General features: G+C 40.6%; 1 protein-coding gene across 4 annotated transcripts in view; it reads left to right on the top strand.

The window, feature by feature from the left end:
• Positions 1–20,802, top strand: part of G3BP1 (G3BP stress granule assembly factor 1) — a 40,880-nt gene continuing 20,078 nt past the window's right edge. Inside the window, exons 1-2 of one of the 4 annotated variants that reach the window (XM_070739033.1) lie at positions 1–139; positions 13,885–13,998. In XM_070739033.1, the coding sequence (XP_070595134.1) occupies positions 13,904–13,998 (95 nt within the window). In that variant the 5' untranslated portion in view covers positions 1–139; positions 13,885–13,903. The remainder of the gene's footprint in view (positions 140–13,884; positions 13,999–20,802) is intronic. The other 3 variants (XM_070739031.1, XM_070739032.1, XM_070739034.1) reach the window with 3 other exon arrangements.

The following is a 20,802-nucleotide window of genomic DNA, read 5'->3' as shown; positions in this document are numbered from 1 at the left end:
TAGGGTTAGGGTGCGCGACGGGTATATTTACCCGGCGGCTGAGCACGCTGTTGCGTGAGGTGCTTCCCGTCTATCGTCGTGAGCGTCTTGCCTCGTTCGGAGTAAAGCCTCCTCTCATCCAGCTCCGCCTCGCCCTCAGGTTGGTTTGGCAGGGTAGGCCGGGTCACGTCCTTCATGGGGCTACAAACGGCTCCGTCGTCACCATCACCATAGATGCGTAGGGCCCGAGCGGCGGCGGCGATAGCTGCGGTCCTCCTCGATCCCCCACCAGATCGTCACTCTGGGTTCTCTCGGACTCTACGGCCCTTTTTCGGTTCCAGAGCGGGGCGGAGGAGGGAGATGCCTCAGATTGTTTCTGGATGGGGGGGGGGGGAGCACCGATCCCGTTCAACGGCCCTGCAGGCGGTTTGCGGTCAAAGGACTTTCGAAGTCTACCCGCCGGCGTTGGGACTGAGCGGCGGAATGAGGAATCCATGGTGGGAGGGCCGGCAACAGCGAGCCTTTTCTCCCTCTGTGCTCCTTTGTAATGCGGGAATACGTGCCTGCGGGAGCGAATCGGCGGCGTTAGCAGGCCCCGGCTGGCCAAGGGATGTGAAGGACGGAAGGGTCGGCCTAACGCACGCGCGTGGCCGGGAGGATCGTGCTTTCAGACTTGATTGGGCGTGGGGTGGGGGCGACGACTCTTAAAGCCCGCCCCGAAGACAGTAGTTACCGGTGCCAAATCTGTCCCTCCCCCCTCCCTCCTTGTGTCCTGAGACGAGGGAGGGGGAGAGAAAGGTGGCCCCTCAGTTGAAGGAGGTGGTACCTGAGCGGGTCTATAAAACGCCGCGGGTCTGCCAAAGGGGAGGAAGCGGGACGCTGAGGCCCTTCTCCCGATTAAAAAACAAAAAAGGACTAAAATCCACCACACTTTGCCGTCAACGGCGGGTGTAACGGCGGGAGAATTGGCAAAACGAAAGAGGCGTGTGTGTGTGAGGCCGGTCCTTTTTTTAAAAAAAAAAACCTGTAGCAGAAATAACCGCTTGTAGAGGACAATGGTGCCCTTCAATTGCGAAGGGGGGAAAAAGCGGGCGTTGGGTAAAGGGGGCAGCGCCACAAAGTGAGCCAAGGTGGTGGCCGGGGCGACTTTTATTATGCGACTCTGGCGTCCAAGCTCCGAGCTTTGTCTGTGGCCTCACAGAATTGACAGTTTCATACCACCACCACCACCAACAGCAGTTGGAGATATAAGCTGGAATATATATATATATATTTTAAAAAAATACCAAAACCATGCAATTTTGTTGAAGGGCTAAGAACCAAGTCCTTCCTCAGATATGCCCGAGCATGTACACAATCTCTGCCTTTGAAATCATAACGCATGGATTTTTCCAATATTTTTTGAGCCCTTCGCATTTCACCTGTCAGGAAGTTCTCTTAATCCCAGGAGTTTTCACAGAAATCCTTGGCATGTATGTTCACTTGGCAATAGGAACCTGGGTTGAACATTGTAACAAATATGTAAACTTGTCAAGCAGGAGCTTTATAATCTTAATGCTCAGTAGTGCAGGGTGTAGCCATGTTTCCAGCCAGTGCTATTTTTGTCCTATCCACAGCATTACCTTTAGGAAATGTAGCTGGATCTACGGTAAGTTTTATTTATATGACTCTTTTACAGCTTGCTGTTTGGAAGCCCCAAGAAAGTTGTGGTTTGAATGTGGTAGTACACTGATTGTAGTTCCATTAAATTCAATACCACATTTTTTTGGGGACATGTCAGTTATGTTCTCGTGAGTTAAAGACCACAATGAAATATCCTAATGGGTATTTTGTTCTTTAGGCTTGTATTACATACTAATGCCAAGTGATTTTTGCAGCCTGACATGGCAATATTTGCACACATCTTATTCCAAACAATTGTATCTAAATAGTTTTATTTTGTGCGCATATGAAAAATTGATTTCCCCCCCTTTCATGCATTTAATATTCTCCTTACAAGGAATGCTGTAGATTTGTGTCATAGAACTTTTTTCACAGAAAAGAGTTTTCTTATGAAGCTTAAAAAGACTTTACTATGAGAAGGTTAAATTGTACATGAAATAGGCAGCAACAGGAAAAAGAAATCTAGCTTCACTTCCTTTTGCTGAGATTGGCAAAATATGGTTAGGGTTAAGCCCAGTGACATGCATTCTGCAGCAAAAAATCATTCCCTTTCTAACTTAAAGGAATAATTTGTATGAAGAGAACAGAATAAAAGTTTTAATGCATCTGCTTGTGATGTAATTACTTTGTAAGTACTGTACCTCATCTAGCTTTCCATTGAGAACAAGTTTCAAAGAAGCAATGGTGCTCTAAATTACTCTTTTATTAACTTGCCACAAAAATGTATAAAACATCCATATTCAACTTGTTGGGGAATTGCTGTAAATTAACACATTTTTCCTTGATTTTTTAAAGATTGTGCCAAATGGGTTAGCTTCTCTGTGACTGTAGAAAACTGATCAAATGATAACTAAATTTATATCCCTCTTGCTGGCAAAGAGTTTTAATGTGAATTTCTAAATGTTGGGAGTGTGTTTCTAAATCACATCCTTTAATTTGTATTAGTATTCTATATATCATGAAAGTAAAGCCATGGGCAGGACATTTCTATGGAGACCAGTGTATAGTGGGAGAAGAGTTCATAGTGCAGGAACTGCCATTGTAAACCACATTGAGTTTATTCTAGTGAGGATGAAAAGGAAAGTTTTTCCTTTTCTGACATGTCTGTTCCTTTGACAGCAAAGTAAAAGGAGCAGCTGAAGTATTAGTGTAGTTTCTCCTACTCTGGGATAAGGTTTGAACATTTTACTATTTGCAGTTTTACTATTGAAACAGTGGCTGCAGAGATGAAAATTTCTGCTTCTAACCTAAGGACTTCCATAGCAGGTTTGCATCACTGATGGTTTAATCCTATAGCTGTTAATTAACTCTTAAGATGTCAAGTAAAAATTAGCTTAATAATGTATTTTAAGAACATCCCCATCTGGAAAAATGATCTTTCAAAGTGATGAGGAATAACTTAGCACCCAGTGCTCAGTGGGAAAGACTATTAGATATTTGATATCTGAAGGCCAAAGTTCCAAATCCATAGTTAAATATAGAGTAAATATTAAGTAATGAGATAAGAGGCTCAGTACACAATATATAATGGTTGAATAAAATCTAGAAAGTACTAGAGAAAATAAATGAATTTCCATCCATGTATAGGTACTGTTATTATTTGAAAAGGCTAAAATTAATTGGCTAAAATGAAAACGGTGGCCAAACGTGGCATCAGATATTAAGGTTAGTTGAATATAATGAACTACTTCTAATGATAAAAATAAAAAACCCATAATGAACACATTGCTTTTGAAAATGCTAGTAATAGTTGTTGCTAGACCTTGAATTAGCTCACCAATGCTGCTGTCTAATTCATAGAAATCAGCATGAATTCTATGTAGTGCACCATAGGGTTTAGTGTTCGCTCCTATTCAAAAACTACATGAAACTGCTGGGTGAAATTCTCCATCACCATCATGCTGATGATGCCCAATTAAATCTTTCTCCTGGGAGTCAGGATGTGGAAGAATATGCTTCTGCTGAGCTCTGGAAGGATTGAATGGCTCCAAGATTTCGGGGCCTTCTAATTCAGGAACTTTGCCATCTTTGTCATAGGATAGATTTGCACTGCCCCAAACAGACTATGCAGTCTTGAGATCCTCCTAGACTTTCAATTCTTATTCAAACAGCAGGTGATAGCCATAGCTAGAAGGGCCTTTGCACAGCTTCATGTCATGTACTGGTTGCTTCCATTTCTGGATTGGGGGGCTCTGCTTTTGATCACTTATGTTCTGATGATGATGCTGCAGTTCACTCCACATGAAGAGTATCCCAAAGCATTAATCTGGAACAAAATGTGATGGTGTAGGCAATTATATGTTCCCTCAGCAAAACCAAGGTGTTGGTTTGGTTTTTAAAGCCTTTTATGACATGCACCACACTATTTGAAGGACTACCTCTCACTGATTTAGTTTTGGCCATCTGATCAAGTCTCTGAAAAGGTATGTTGTGAGACTACAAAAAATGTTACACATGGTATGATCCAGGAAGTGGGCCTTTTATACCTTGTGGAACCCAATTCTCCTCAAGGTGAGATTGGCCCCATCAGAAGTCCCTCAAAACATGATTGGATTAGTAGGTTACTAGGTCTCCAGGAAATGTCTGCATTGTCTATAACATCAAATCCTCTACTAATTTGTAACACAAATCAATGTGAGTGCTATTTTTATTATATGCTACTCATAGTTACAGTTTGTGTTATTGGCAGCTCTATAAATATGATGAAATAAAGTTATTAATGGTAGTTATGCAAATGTTAGTTTTTATTTCTATGTCTTGCACTCCTCCTTTTGAGTTTCCTATATGCACTGAGAAGGACTTAATCCATTGCTATCAGTTTATATTGTCTTACTATCTGAATCCAAATTTCAGCATTTTTGGTCATCATGATTAAAACGGGGTGCTTTAAAGAGTCACTAAAGATGTACCCAGATGTGATATTTTGCAGATGGATAGATGATGTAGTTGAAAGCAACTGAAGGAAATGCAGGATCAGTTTAATTGAGCCTTCTATATTTTTTCTCTTCTGCTGCTGGCAAAATGTAGTATGCATCACATTTCTACTTGTTAGATGGTCAAAATCTCTAAACAGTTTATGAAAATAATTTCTCAGTTTTAAAAATGTGACAACAACAGAAAAAACTAGATTGCATGCCAGACTGAAAAAAGTTCTATTAATCCCCTGGTTTGAAGAATGATAATATTTCAAACAAACTTCTGTTGGGTATAATTCTTTTACCTTTTAACATCTTACTGTAGGTTATTGCTATGTATTTGGTGATAGGAGTATCTGCAGATTATGTGTATGAAGCTGAATTTCCCGGAGTCTTCTGAAACATTTCACTGTAGATCAGGGCTGTCAAACTCTGTTTCATTGAGGGCCACATCAGGGTTGTGTTTGACCTCAGGGGAGCATGATGTCACTTGTGCTGAGGGGAGGGGCTGTGGTGGCCCAAGTGCTCTGCCAATAAAACCAGGCTCCTGAGCTCGTTTTTTGACTGACTGGCTCCTGCAGCTCTTTGCCAGTGAAAACAGCTGGAGGGGGCATGCACAGCCCTCACAAGCTCCATTTTTGGCTGTAACTGTCTCCTGCAACTCTCTGCCACCAAAAACAGCTCAAAAGGGCCTTGTGAGCTCCGTTTTTGCTGGCAGAAGCACATTGGGTAGGCCCTTTGCTGTTTCCAGGGCGGTCATGCGGGCCTGATCTAACCACCCCATCGGCTGAATCTGGCCCCTGGGCCTTGAGTTTTATACCCCACTCTAAATGTAAAAGGCAGATCCATTCCTTCCAGTTCCTGGATAGTTGCTGCCTATCTATGGTTTTCTAAACTTTCTGGTTACATGTATTGGAATTTCTGACTACAGTAGTCCTCAATTTACAACCAGAATTAAGCCCAGAATTATGATTGTAAGTCATACTGACCATTATTATTATTTTATTATTATTTATTAGATTTGTATGCTGCCCCTCTCCGCAGACTTGGGGCGGCTCACAACAGTGATAAAACAATATACAGTGACAAATCTAATATTAAAAGTCTAAAATAACAAATCTAACATTAAAAGTCTAAAAGCCCCATTATTTAAAAATCATACGTACAACATACCATACATAAAACTACATAGGCAAGGCATCTCAGTTCCCCAATGCCTGACGGCAGAGGTGGATTTTAAGGAGTTTACGAAAGACAAGGAGGGTGGGGGCAATCCTAATCTCTGGGGGGAGCTGGTTCCAGAGGGTTAGGGCCGCCACAGAGAAGGTTCTTCCCCTGGGTCCCGCCAGCCGACATTGCTTAGTGGACGGGACCCGGAGAAGGCCAACTGTGTGGGATCTAACTGGACGCTGGGATTCATGCAGCAGAAGGTGGTCTCGCAGATATTCTGGTCCAGTGCCATGAAGGGCTTTATAGGTCATAACCAACACTTTGAATTGTGACCGGAAACTGATCGGCAACCAATGCAGACTGCGGAGTGTTGGTGTAACATGGGCATACCTAGGGAAGCCCATGATTGCTCTTGCAGCTGCATTCTGCACGATCTGGAGTTTCTGAACACTCTTCAAAGGTAGCCCCATGTAGAGAGTGTTACAGTAGTCAAACCTTGAGGTAATGAGGGCATGAGTGACACTGAGCAGTGGCTCCTGGTCCAAGTAGGGCTGCAACTGGTGCACCAGGTGAACCTGAGCAAACACCCACAGCCGAAAGATGGTTCTCTAATGTCAGCTGTGGATCGAGGAGGACGCCCAAGTTGCGAACCCTCTCTGAGGGGGTCAATAATTCCCCCCCCCCCCCAGGGATATGGACGGACAGATGGAATTGTCCCTGGGAGGAAAAACCCACAGCCACTCCATCTTATCAGGGTTGAGTTTGAGTCTGTTCAAACCCATCCAAACCCCAACAGCCTCCAGGCACCAGCTCACAGCTCCAATGGCCTTGTCCACCATTAATCGGGTCACCATGTGACTGCCTAATTTTATGATTTCAATTTATTATATCTGTGAGTGTTTTTCATTGGAAATCAGAAGTAAACCCTGGCAACGAGAAACAAATGCTGAAGGATACTGTAAACAACTGTGAATGTGAGCAATTGTCAAGTGCCCAAAACAAGACCACAAAACGGGGAGAGGGCACATGTGTGGCTGTTGAAACCACCTTTTTGAAGGTCCATCATAACTTCAGGCAGTCACTAAGCAAGGTCCTTTTATATAGGATTTTCTTATTGAATAATACAGAATCAGATTTTGTTGATGAACAACTGTTTAGAGATATTAAAGGGTAAGGAAATAGTGCTGAAATCTGAAGACAAGATTTGTGAAAGCTTGTTGTTAGTTGTGAATCCATCATGACCCCATGGACAATGTTCCACCAGGGAGTCCAGGCTTTCCTGTCCTCTACTCCTCAGGAGTCCATTTAACCCTGGTGCCCTGTTCGATAACCCTATACACTTGTACTGTTCCCAGGTCTATTTGACCCGGACCGAAAATTGTTCATTTTAGGTACTTGTATTTGGTCTTTTTGAAAACTTTTTTTCACTTGGAAACTAGTTTGAACATTTCTGCACACAATGAAATAAAAATTGAAATGAAAGAATTAATGCTTATATTTTTGTTTTGCTCATAAAAGCCCCCCCTTTTTGTGAAATTGTTTTCAATTTATAGATAGTTTTGCCTGCAAAATGCGTTCAATTTCACTAAAGTTGGTGTGGGATTGGTAGTTTGAACATTTCTGAACATAATGATATGAAAATTGAACTGAAAAAATGGAAGCTTATTGGTTTATTTTGCTCATAAATGGGCCACTGCCCCCCAGTTTTTCAAGCATGTCACTTTATAAATTTTTCTAGGCCCCTAATTCCAAATATTTTCAATAACTTTGGCATTGAATTACCAGTTTGAACATTTCTGAACATAATGAAAAGAAAATTGAACTGAACATTGATGCTTATTTGTTTATTTTGCCCATAAAAGTCTCCCCCCTCTGTGTTCAATTATTTCAATTTATATACAAATTATGCTGTTAATTTCAAAATTACATACTTGTTTTTAGTAAAATGGATTTCTTTCATAAATTAGGTGTCTAGGTATCATGTACTCACTTTGCAAAAGGATATTCCAATTTTTCCCCCAGTTTATTTATATTTTTCTTATGATCAGGAATGTTCAATTTTGTATATCAAACCTTTTGGGGTAAGATTCCTTGAAGATTTGTAGCCTGAAAAAAAAATTAACTGTCACGAAATGGTCAAAAAGTGGGGGTGCTTTTTAATCAAAATAAACCAATAAGTGTTCTGTCTGGGTCCCCCCAGACGCCAACACCAACCAAAAAGAGTAGCCAGGCACACTGGTAAAAAGCAAAGGCAGTTTATATAATTCAAAGCAAACACAGGTAACAAAAACTGTTCTTACAGACAGGAACACTATGAAGCTTCACAGAGGTTTCACGAAGGCCAGGCAATAAAACAAGATTCTTGCTGGCAAAAACAACGCTGGAGATAATAAAACTCACGCCTCCCCCAAGTCTTCCAGACTTCTAGGCCACAAGCCAAGATCAGAGACACCGAGAATCGAAGCAAGGTCACAGGACTCCTAGTTGATAACTCTCCACAAGACTGTAAGGGCGGGCCTGCCTTTTCAACCCTGCTGAAGAGAACCACACCCAAACCCAGCTGTTGCCAATTCAGGGATGGAAATATCTTTCTAATTGCCCCCGTCTTTGAGCTGCTCGTCGCTGCCTCTTGTCTATTATAGCCTGTGCGTCTTCATCCAATGAATCCAGGCTACTAGCTGGGGAGAGCCCCCCCCCCCCCCGGGGGTCTCAGGCTGCTCTCCCTCCTCCTCTTTCTGACGTTCCTCTCCCCCGTCTGCCTGGTCCTCCCCCTCCTGTTCACTGTCCTCCTCCTCTGGGCATGGATCCGGCAGAGATCCAGCCGGTCCCTGAGGAGCCTCAGGCTGAATCACAACAATAAGCATCAATTTTTTTCAGTTCAATTTTAATATCATTATGTTCAGAAATGATCAAAATATAAATTCAATGCAAAAAGTTTTCAAAAAAGTTGCACCTGGCAGGCTAAAAAAAAAAGAAAATTGAAAATGCACATGGCAGGCGGGGGGGAGGAGGCCTTATTTCTGATTAAAAAACCCAATAAGCATTATTTTCCCCAGTTCATTTATATTTTTCTTATGTTCAGAAATGTTCACACTACCAATCCCACACCAACTGTAGTAAAATTGAACGCATTTTGCAGGCTAAACTATCTATACATTGAAAAAAAGTTCACAAAAAAGGGGGTCGCCTTTTATGAGCAAAATAAACCAATAAGAATTATATTTCTCAGTTCAATTTTCATACCATTGTGTGCAGAAATGTTCAGACTACTTTCCAAGTGAAAAAAGCTTCCAAATTGACCAAAGATAAGCACCTAAAATGAATTTTCGGTCTGGGTCAGGGTGATCCGGGAACAGAAATTTTGTCCCTTTTTTTTCCAGCAAGAACTAAGCCCCCCCCCCCCTCCCCAAAAAAATTATCATAGAGAGAAACCCTGAAATGATCTAGTGTCATGAAATTTCAAGTTTCAGATATGCAGGGAAAAATTTTTTACGGGGTCTCAAAGTTCGAAATGGAGTCACTGCTGCAGTGACTCCATCCAGCCATCTAATTCTCTGTCATCCCATTCTTCTTTTATCCTCAGTATTTCCCAGAATTAGGCTTTTCCAATCTTTCTCATAAGGTGGCCAAATTATTTGAGTTTCATCTTCAGGATCAGGCCTTCCAAAGAGCAGTCAGATTTGATTGCCTTGCAGTCTAAGGGACTTGCAGAAGTCTTCTCCAGCACCATAGTTCAAAGGCCTCAATTCTTTGGCCCTCAGCCTTCATTCTAGTCCACCTTTCACAGCCATACATTGCAACTAAGAAAACCATAGCCTTAATATTAGCCAGAGGTGGATTCCAGCAGGTTCTGACCAATTCTGGAGAACTGGTAGCGGAAATTTTGAGTAGTTTGGAAAACTGATAAATGCCATCTCTGACTGGCCCGGCTCCCATCTATTTTTTGCCTCTCAAGTCCCAGCTGATAGGGAGGGAATGGGGATTTTGCAGTAGCCTTCCCCTGGAGTGGGATGCGAATGGAGATTTTACAGTATCCTTCCCCTGCCATGCCAACCAAGACACGCCAACAGAACTGGTAGAAATTATTTTTGAAACCCACCACTGCTATATACACTATTATGGACTGGGTGATGTCTTTGCTTTTTAGTATGCTGTCTAGATCCACCATAGCTTTCCTCCCCAGGAGCAAGCGTCTTTTAATTTCTTGGGTTCCAGGATCATCGCATTTGCAGTGATCGAGCCCAGGAAAATAAAATCTGTCACTACCTCCATTTCTTTCCCCATCTATTTGTCAGGAATTGAGAGGGCCAGATGCCATGATTTTAATTTTCTTAATGTTAAGTTTCAAACCAACCTTGGCATTCTCTTTCACCACTATTAACAGTCTCTTTAGTTCCTCTTCACTTTCTGCCATTAGAGTGGTATCATCTGCATATCTGAGGTTGTTGATATTTCTTTGTGAAAGCTACTTTGTCCTATTTTCCATGTTTTTGATTATTGAGGGGGGAATGCGATAAGGTAGTTTTCACATAATGGAAATTGGACAATTTCATCTACTCCATCCATTCCACAAACAGAAACAGTGGTTTGGTTCTGACCTGATTAATTATGTATCCTAATTGGTTTGGAAAGTGAGATGAAATATTTTGCTTCAAATATATAACCCTGCATAAAGAAAACGCTTTCCCCAAAAAGTTCAGTTACCAAAATTAAATATTCATTACAGTGGCTTTTCACATTTCTATTAAGAGGCATTATATAATTCTAATTTGACCAAGTGGACAACAAGTGGATGAATTCTCAGTAATATTTGCTGCACTGTATCAAAGACATGCAAGCTCTTGGCTTCACAAAGAGATCCATGTTGTCAGTCATTTTGTGAGAGCTCCCAATATGCTCTTCACTTTCCAGAGATACACTTTTGCTGCCCCCCCCCCTCAAATCGGTATTAATAATTAACCATGAAAATTATTTATTTGGGAGTTTGGCAATTTGTTAGTGTCCAAGTTGTTGAGTTACAGTTGATAAGTTGAAATTGATAAAGCTAAAGTAATGTATGATCAAATCATCATCTGTGGTACAGAACCAATATCCATATCAGAAGTCTTCGTACTGAATGGCATTATAGTGCCCTTGTTTTTAAATTGCTTATAAATCTGTCTGTCTGTCTGTCTGTCTGTCTGTCTGTCTGTCTGTCTGTCTGTCTGTCTGTCTGTCTGTCTGTCTGTCTGTCTGTCTATCTATCTATCTATCTATCTATCTATCTATCTATCTATCTATCTATCTATCTATCTATCTAATTTATTTAATTTATTTGCTGCCCAATCCCTAAGGACTCTGGGCAGCTCACAATATCACTATGATAGCAAAAAGATGGATGGGTTGAGAGCAGAGCAGAGAGTAAGGGGGGAAGTTATTATTATTTATTAGATTTGTATGCCGCCCCTCTCTGTAGAAGTGGAGTTGCATCAACCCAGCAGCCACCTCTACTGCTCAGACCAACTGGCGGAACCAGGTCTTCAGGCTTCTGTGGAAGGGTATCTTACCTTAGAGCAGTGGTTCTCAACCTGGGGTTCGGAACCTCTTTGGGAGTCGAATGACCATTTCTCAGGGGTCACCTAAGACCATGGGAAAAGACAAATTTGCCATGGTGTTAGGAATTAAAGCTTCTATTCTGGTGCCTTGCAATATATTTTTACAATCCGACCAATTAGGCATTTACAGTGGGGGTGCCCCTCTGATCTTCCTGCTTAAAGCTCTATCGGGAGAATTGGTGCTAGACTTATAGTTGAAGGTCACCACGACATGAGGAATTGTATTAAGGGGGTGTGGCATTAGAAAGGTTGAGAACTCTCTAAGGCAGTGATGGCAAAGCTTTTTTTCGTCGGGTGCCGAAAGAGCATGTGCACGCACGCATAATTCAATGCTTGGGGAGGGTGAAAATAGATTCCCTGCCCCCCCCAGAGGCCCTCTGGAGGCTGGAAACTGTCTGTTTCCCAACTTCTGATGGGCCCAGTAGGCTCATGTTTCACCCTCCCCAGGCTCCAAAGACTTCCCTGGAATTGGGGGAGGGTAAAAAGTATTTATGTTAAACTTTATATTATTTTACATTGGTTACTGAGCAAAAGATGAAATGTGTAAATGTATTAAATGCACTATCCAAAAACAAACATTATTTCAGCCCTTTAGATGCTGTCATTGACTAGGAACGATCCTCCAAGCAGTTAATCTAGAATTTATTCAATTTATTCATCTATCATTTATATAGCCCAGGCATATTCCATGTGTGATCCTGGTTAGCTCCCAAAGTTAAAAAAAATGCATAACAAAAAAAATACAGTAACAAAAATCAACAAAAATACAATTAAAAACATTAACCATACAATGTAAAATGCAGAAGAATATAATCCAACAGTTTACAAACAATACAGCTATTTTATCAGCTCCATATCACCACTGAATCCTCAGGCTATATACTTCTTACCTGATCATCTTATCTCTGGATGAATACCTGTAGCCATTCATTTGTGTAATAGACAATTTTCTTACACTTATTAATTTATGTTCACTACTAGTATTTCATCATCTCTTGATGTTTATTAGCCCTGTTTATATGAATATGTGATAGGAAAATAATCAAGATGATCTTTCTTGCATCTGATGCAGGTGGATTTGATTTAAATCAACTCGATTTAAATCATAATTTTTAAAGAGCAACTGTCATCTCCGTCCGATAGCAGCCCCTCCTGTGACTCACTGTTCACTCACTGATAGTTCCAATATTGCAGAATATACAGTCTCATGCTACATAACTAAGCTCCATTTCATGCTGAATAAACTAAATTATTCTTAAATAGAAGAATAACTTTAGATAGATTGTTTACTCTAAAGTCATTTTATTTAAATAAATTCAATAACAACAAAAAAGTCTGATTGAAATTTTAAAAATCTGATTTATTTTATTTATTTTAATCATCGATTTTTATCTACACTGGTCTGATGAAGTATTGTAATTCATAAAGAGAAACATATTGGTATCTGAGTTGCCAGGAGATCTTTTATTGTTTTTCATAGTTATTTTCTACGATTTTATCCAGATTACTGAATATGTAAAAATTTAATTCTTCCCATGCGAGCAAATTATATGTTACAAAAAATACTTTTGTTTCAATGATGAGCATTTCCATGTGATTTTGAGATTGGCTATCCTATTATGGTAGTATATATTTTCAAACTCATGAACAGTTTTATATTTGATATTAATATTTGAAGTAGATGGGTGTTTGATTAGTTGTATCAGATACCAGTTTATCTAAACCATATTTCCAAAAGTAAGCCTGATTATTTAGTTTTTGATTTAATTAACAATGAGTATTTTACAAGTTCTGCAAAATTGATGACAATATAAAATCCAGACATAATTTTGCTGAAAATATACTTTAAAAAAACACCCTATTATTTAAATTGTAGCAACTCAATTCCACTGGAATTTGGGTGACGTATAGTCCCATCCTCCAGAATTCATGAAAACAGCTAAAGCATTTTGTTGATAAAAGAGTCCTACACATTTAGCTGCAGAAGATAGTAAATGCCAGCAAAGTGGTCACATCTCTGATAGATGGCACTGTTTTACTACCTAGGCAAGATAACTTTGGTAAAAATATTGATAGAAAGAAAGCATCTATTCAGGGTCTTTTTATAGGGTTCTATTTTGTATGATCCCCAGAAGGGAGAGGAATGTATTTTGCTGGACCTTTCCAAAAGAAAAGAGATCGATTAAGAATTAATCTGTTATTGCTTCAGTGTAGATGAGGTAAAATGATACCATTTGTCACTTTCATGCGTATTCTCTTGAGTATAATGGAAGAACCTGAATGTGTGATAACCTTTTCCTTTCATATGAAATCTTTCTGGAAGCTAGACACGACTCCTATATTTCTGGCTGAATATGCAAAGCCAGACTGAGTTTTCTCATGTGTTTAAGGACTCTAAGGGGTGCCTAGGAAGAAGAAAATCAAATTCTTTTATATCCCTGAAATAGTGCTTGAGGTTTAGGATAATTTAATAATATACGAAATAAATAATACATTAACTTAGCCAAATTTAACTTGCAAGACTTTAGATGTGTTCAAATTTTTATGAAGATTTTGGCCTTCAGTTTTCAGTTGACCAAAGAAATGGTGATGGAGAAGCCAAGTCCCCTGCTGGTTGGGCGGGAGTTCGTGAGACAGTATTATACTCTGCTGAATCAAGCACCAGACTATCTGCACAGGTATGGTTTTCAACTTTTCTAACAATAAACTTGTTCTTCTGCTTGATATTTGCATATGTCATAAACCTTGTGCTTCATTCCTTTTTCTTACCCCAGCTTCTTATCCTTACTTTTACGCTTTTAGCAATTTTATTGTTACGTTAAAGAACAACTACCCCATAAAATTTGGTATTATGCAAGAGGATATTTTATCCACCTACTTTTTCTTGCCATTTTCAAATATGCGCTCAACAAATTGGGTAATGCAGATTTTAAAAGGAACATGAATTGCCCCACTCCTTTATACTACAGTTAATCAAATTCTTATAGCCACAATTATGGCCAAATGGCAGTTGTTGAGCAAAGCAGTCATTAAGCGAGACGCCATGTGGCTACTTTGCTCGAAGACCACAGTCCTGGCACTTTTGATCGTGATCATTAAGAGAGAATCACTTGTTATGATCATTAAGAGCATATAATGGTGTTAAGCAGATTAGTCATCAGGAATGTGGGGATGTTTCAGAGGGATGGGGAGAACTCTAGGAGGCTTGGCATTCAGCTGGATCCTAAAGGGAGGCAGATAAGCAACAAAAAACTTTCCTGGACTATTTCTGGCTTTAGCCATATGTAGCAAATGGCTGCATGAAAAGCTTAAAAAGGAGGCAGGTGAGCAATGAAAAGGGTATGAAAAGGAAGGTAGCAAAGGGAATGAGGCACTTCTGCCTTGGCAATTGCAGCTGACTGCAAAAGTTTGATGAAGAACTAGGACAGAAGGTAGTTAAGTAAGCCAAACAGTTTTGGGCTATCTTGCTGCCATGCAAGACAGAGTAGCAAGGGCAAAAGAACATAAGATGGTAGAAGGTCAGGTGAATGGGAGAAAATTGCAGCCTCCCCTGTATTCGTAAGTGTAGGGAGGATAAGTGCTCAAAGTTTGATCACATGACCAGGAGATCACCAACAATTGTCACTTTGGGCATGTGTCATAAATCTCTTTCTTCAATATGATTCTGAATGATCATAAATAGAGGACGATCTGTATCACATCTATTAGGAGATACTACATTGAATTTTAGAGGTGAAGTTTTACTGTGAAGTAAGATGCCTTAAAAAAACCGCCTCCATATTCTCTAATGTGTTAATGTGAGAATCCAAAGTTAACTCCATCTTCTTCCTTTTAGAGACTGAATCCATTACACTATTCTGCCATGCCTCTCTTGATTGAAACCCAGTTTAATTCAGTTTTTATCATAGAGAGACATGTGTAGTAAGTGCTATTCAGAACAAAAGGATTTAATTTACTTTGGATTCTCAGAGTCAGCGGTAGAGCAGCTATGTGGAGTGGAAGGCAGCAACTTCTGAAGCATTGCTTCTGGGGCATGCTACAGAACTGTTGGGACGAAAGTCTAGTTTTGTTTCATTTCTTTGCCAAAAGTCAGCTGTTCAGCATTAGACCAGGACAATCAACTGAGAGTTGGAAACTGCGCTTTAAAGAGCGCTCCATGGAGCTACTGCGGCAAGGTAAGAAAATAAAAAATCAGCTGTTTGGTGCAGGAGAGGCTTTTTAAAGTGATACCGCAGGCGCGGCTTGGATTTTAGCTGTTTTTTGGCACTGGGGTGGAATTTAAAGGACGCTGCTACTTTGGAGGGCTAGGATGCTTCTGGAAGGACCCAGCTGGCTACCCCTGTGACCAGCTGCCACTGCAATGGATAAGCTGGCTAACCCAGTCTGACCAACAGACGTTACAAGCTGGTTTCCCGTTTTTAACAGCAAAACTGCCTCAATGAGCGCACTGGCTACCCAGTCTGACTGACCCAGCTGTCAGAATGTGGCTGGAGATCTAATTCTCTTAGCTCAGCTCCCTTTCATCCCAGGAGAGCTGACGTTGGGCGCCCTTTCATCAGCAAATATCCTGGCTCTCTCCAGTAGGGGTCCAGAAAAATCCCTAGCACAGCAGCAACAAAGGATGGAGAATACTGTTGCAATAGAAAGCCACAAGGTAACTCAAGTGAATTGAGGGGAAAAAAGGGAGGAGTCTCAGTACAACCCCAAATAGAACAAAGAATCAAATAGCTGCCAAGATAATGGCAAAAGCCCTACATGTAAAGGAAACCTGTAAAGCTGAGGGAAGGAATGCCCTGAGGTGTCAAAGAGCCTTTGAGACGGAAATCTCAAAGGCTAAAAAACATGCTGAACAAAAAGGGCTTGCAGAACTCTCTGGAGGAAACAAAATCACTCCTCCTTAAGGCACTTTGAAACAATCAAGGAATAGGAACATATAACTCCCCCAAATTGATTGCCAGATAGTGCCAAAGAGCAGTCCTCACAGTCAAATAGAGAATAGATATGAGCCTGCTTTAAAAAAGATACATTGGCTTCAGAGGCCACTTTTACCCCTACAAGGGCAGGAGTCTACTTAGGGGAGATTCAAAGCTCAGAGATTTCTGAACAAATGACGCTTTTGATATCCTTAACACAAGGACTTGTCACATCCTTGCAACAGGGAAACCAGAATGCTTCTGGGGCATCAGACTCATCCCTGGAGCATAGCCAGCACCAGGCACTCCAAGATCAGGAAGACTTGAGTATTTTTAGGCAGTATCACTTTCCCACTCCATCCCTACAGAATAGAGATTGGATTTCAGAAGAGGAGGACAAGAGACTGAAATCTTTCAGAGGATGAGGGATTGGCTCCTGAACACCCCCCCCCCCCCCCCAGCATTCACGGAGCTGTTCTGCCTTTCCCTCTTCAAACCTCTCTTTGTGGTAAACCACAGCCAATATGGGAACTGAACTTAGTATATCAAAGGCTGCTCTGGGCCTACCAGATCCAAATGTAGTCCTGTTCACACAACTAGTGGCACAGAATTAGGAGGTCACCTTGCCATAATTGTTCTGTGATGGGATCCAGAACATATCCCAACCCAAATGGGAATGACAGTAGTTTTTATAATGCAGCCACAGACTTTGCGGAATCCTACCACCCGTTTGCCTCACCTGGGGGTGATCGTGAACACTTCACTATGTGAGGTCTACCTCTCACAGGAGCATCAGAACAGCATAAAGACATTAGTAAATCAGATTCAGGTGGACCCCTTCTCTCAAAGCTCCTAGGCAAGATAGTATTGTGCATCATGATAGTTTCTTGGGCATGTCTACACACAAATGTTTTACAGTGGTTTCTATTACCAGAGGTCATGAGAAAGCAATTCAAATACCAAGGTTCTGGTCCCACAAAAAGTGCTATAATCCTTCTATTGGTGGACGTCCCAGGCCATGGACAGGGGTTGTATCTTCAAGGAAACCAACCATCACAACAGATGCCAGCCTCTTTGGCTGGGGTGCCCACTGTTAGGCACAGATGGCACAGGGGCATTGGTTGTAGGGAGGACCTAGCAAACAGTATCAACTGTGTGGAACTCAAGGCAGTTTGCTTGACCCCTGAGAGGGTTCAGGCAAGATCACTGGCCTTCACATTCTCATCCTCATGGACAATATAGCCACCAAGGCCCACATCAACTGTCAAGGGGGCATGCATTCCAGAGCACTCATGCGAGAGGCAGAATAGTTGGGCCTCTAGGCAGAGAAGCATCTTATCTCCAGCAGAGTGGAGCATATTAGGAACAACAAATGTCCAGGCCAGACTGGTTCAGCAGGACCACAGTTGATCACATGCACCTGGCACCCGAGTTTGATAGTGAGGAGGTTGGAGAGGATTTGGTGTCAAGAAGCTGAAAGCCAACCAGGTCCTTCTGCACCTCCCAAGGTGCACTTGAATGACTCAGGAGAAGAGGAAGAGCTTTTTCCTGATGCAAGGGCACGCAGGGCTGTTAGAAGGCAGGAGTGGCTATGCAAGAGGAAGTCTCTTTGTGAATAGAGCTGCAGACTAATTGGCAACAACTTTAGATTATTTAAGGCTTAACCACGTCACACTTTAGTGCGGAAGTCAACATCATTCCGTTACAGATTTTTGTTTGACTCTCTGACATTCTTATTCAGCTTGTGATTTAAAAATCAGCTTTCCTGCTTCTGCTAATGACCTCTGGACTTTCTATCAATCTTTCATAAGTTTCAGGGAAGGATATCTGCTTGGACTCTGCCCAGTTGTTAAGACATTAATTAGTAGTTGGTTCACTGAAAAGACTTATTTATGATTATGATCACGAAGCTTAGTACCGGGAATAATACATGCATTGATGGGAATAAGGAGATCGCTGACCATTTCAATAGCTACTTCTGTTCAGTTTTCTCAAAAGACACCTTACAATATAATGCTATGGATGGATATAGCATTGCTTCCAGCTGTACGGATTCAGCTCCAGTGATCTTAGAAGCCGATGTCTTAGAAGAACTTGAACGATTAAAGATAGGCAATGGGTCCAGATGGCATCCACCCCAGAGTTCTTAAAGAACTCAGATTTGTCATTGCTACCCCCCTGACTGACTTGTTTAACCAATCCCTGTTAACAGGAGATGTTCCTGAGGATTGGAGAATGGCCAGTGTTGTGCCTATCCACAAGAAGGGCGGTAGAGAAGAAGCTGGTAACTATAGGACAGTTAGCTTGACATCAGTTATAGTTAAAATGATGGAGACTTTACTCAAAAAGAGGATAAATCAGACCTAAAAAACAATAACTTATTGGACCCAAATCAGCATGGCTTTACTGAAGACAAATCATGTCAGACTAATCTCATTTATTTCTTTAACTATGTCACAAAGTTTTTGGATGAAGGTGGTGCCGTGGATATTGCCTATCTGGACTTCAGCAAAGCCTTTGATAGGGTTCCACATAAATATCTGATAGATAAATTAGTGAAGATTGGACTTAATCCCTGAATAGTTCAGTGGATTTGCAGCTGGCTGAAGCGTAGACATCAGAGAGTTATTGTTAATGGCAAGTATTCTGAGCAGAGACAGGTTACAAGTGATGTGTCACAAGGGTCTGTTGTGGGTCCTATTCTTTTTAATATGTTTGTGAGTGACATAGAGGAAGGTTTGGTAGGGAAGGTTTGCCTATTTATTTATTTATTTATTATTTATTTATTATTTGGATTTGTATGCCGCCCCTCTCCGAAGACTCGGGGCGGCTCACAACAAGTGAAACAAATCATAATAATCCAATTAATTAAAATATTTAAAGATTTAAAAAACCCCATATACTAACAGACACACACACAAGCATACCATGTATAAATTAAACGTTTTTGCCGATCACTCTAAAGTGTGCAATAGGGTTCATATTCCTGGAGGCGTCTGTAATATGGTAAATGATTTAGCTTTACTAGATAAATGGTCAAAGCAATGGAAACTGCAGTTTAATGTTTCCAAATGTGAAATAATGCACTTGGGGAAAAGGAATCCTCAATCTGAGTATTGCATTGGCAGTTCTGTGTTAGCAAAAACCTCAGAAGAGAAGGATTTAGGGGTAGTGATTTCTGACAGTCTCAAAATGGGTGAGCAGTGTGGTCGGGAGGTAGGAAAAGCAAGTACTGTAGGATGCTTGGCTGCATAGCTAGAGGTATAACAAGCAGGAAGAGGGAGATTGTGATCCCGCTATATATAGGGCTGGTGAGACCACATTTGGAATACTGTGTTCAGTTCTGGAGACTTCACCTACAAAAAGATATTGACAAAATTGAACGGGTCCAAAGACGGGCAACAAGAATGGTGGAAGGGCTTAAGCATAAAATGTATCAGGAAAGACTTAATGAACTCAATCTGTATAGTCTGGAGGACAGAAGGAAAAGGGGGGACATGATTGAAACATTTAAATATGTCAGAGAGTTAAATAAGGTTCAGGAGGAAAGTGTTTTTAATAGGAAAGTGAACACAAGAACAAGGGGACACAATCTGAAGTTAGTTGGGGGAAAGATCAAAAGCAACATGAGAAAATATTATTTCACTGAAAGAGTAGTAGATCCTTGGAACAAACCTCCAGCAGACGTGGTTGGTAAATCCACAGTAACTGAATTTAAACATGCCTGGGATAAGCATATATCCATCGTAAGATAAAATACAAAAAATAGTATAAGGGCAGACTAGATGGACCATGAGGTCTTTTTCTGCCATCAGTCTTCTATGTTTCTATTTCCTGAACTTTTAAAAAGACCCATTTGCTAAGAAAATATTTGTAATTAAGTGTACTTTTGATACACTGGATGAAAAATACACTAGGAGAAATTCATAAGTAATACCAGTAGAAGTGAATATATGTAGTCCTTGCTCTGAGATTTTCTGTTTGTTTGCAACCAGACTAGTTAGAAAGGAGAGGGCTTTCCTCTCTGTTTATATACTGTAGCTTGTTTTTTTTTAGGTTGGTGGGGTGCTACTTTTTCTTTGGTATCTTCTTGAGTAGGTTGTTGTATACTGGTTGATTGTATGCGTATGTAACCATGTAATTTCTATACAATTCTTCATGTTTGGATAAAAACAATTATTTTGGGGGCATTTTCAGTTGTTTCAGTTTTGAGTCCTCGGAAAGGTGCGGCAATCAAATCTAATAAATTATTGTTGTTATTGTTGTTGTTGTTGTTGTTGTTGTTATTATTATTATTATTATTATTATTATTATTATTATTTAGAATTCAAGTTATCAGGTTCCTGGATGAAGCAGACATGCAGCTTCATATTTTAAGTTTGGCAGTTTTTTGATGGAGCAAAATTTGAAATAGGTGTAATAATCTAGTGGAACTAGTATTCAGACAGTGGGAATTTGAATATATCCTTTTCTTCATTTTTTATTTCAGGCATACAAAGATGAAATGGCAGACCATGTTACTCAATTGATCTAATATATTTAAAGATAATTTTGAAAATGTTATAATAA

The sequence above is a fragment of the Erythrolamprus reginae genome, chromosome 2 (genome assembly GCF_031021105.1).
Source record: "Erythrolamprus reginae isolate rEryReg1 chromosome 2, rEryReg1.hap1, whole genome shotgun sequence".
NCBI classification, from domain to species: Eukaryota; Metazoa; Chordata; class Lepidosauria; order Squamata; family Dipsadidae; genus Erythrolamprus; species Erythrolamprus reginae.
The sequence above is the reverse complement of the archived record's forward strand: the minus strand, read 5'-3'. Positions and strand labels throughout refer to the sequence as shown.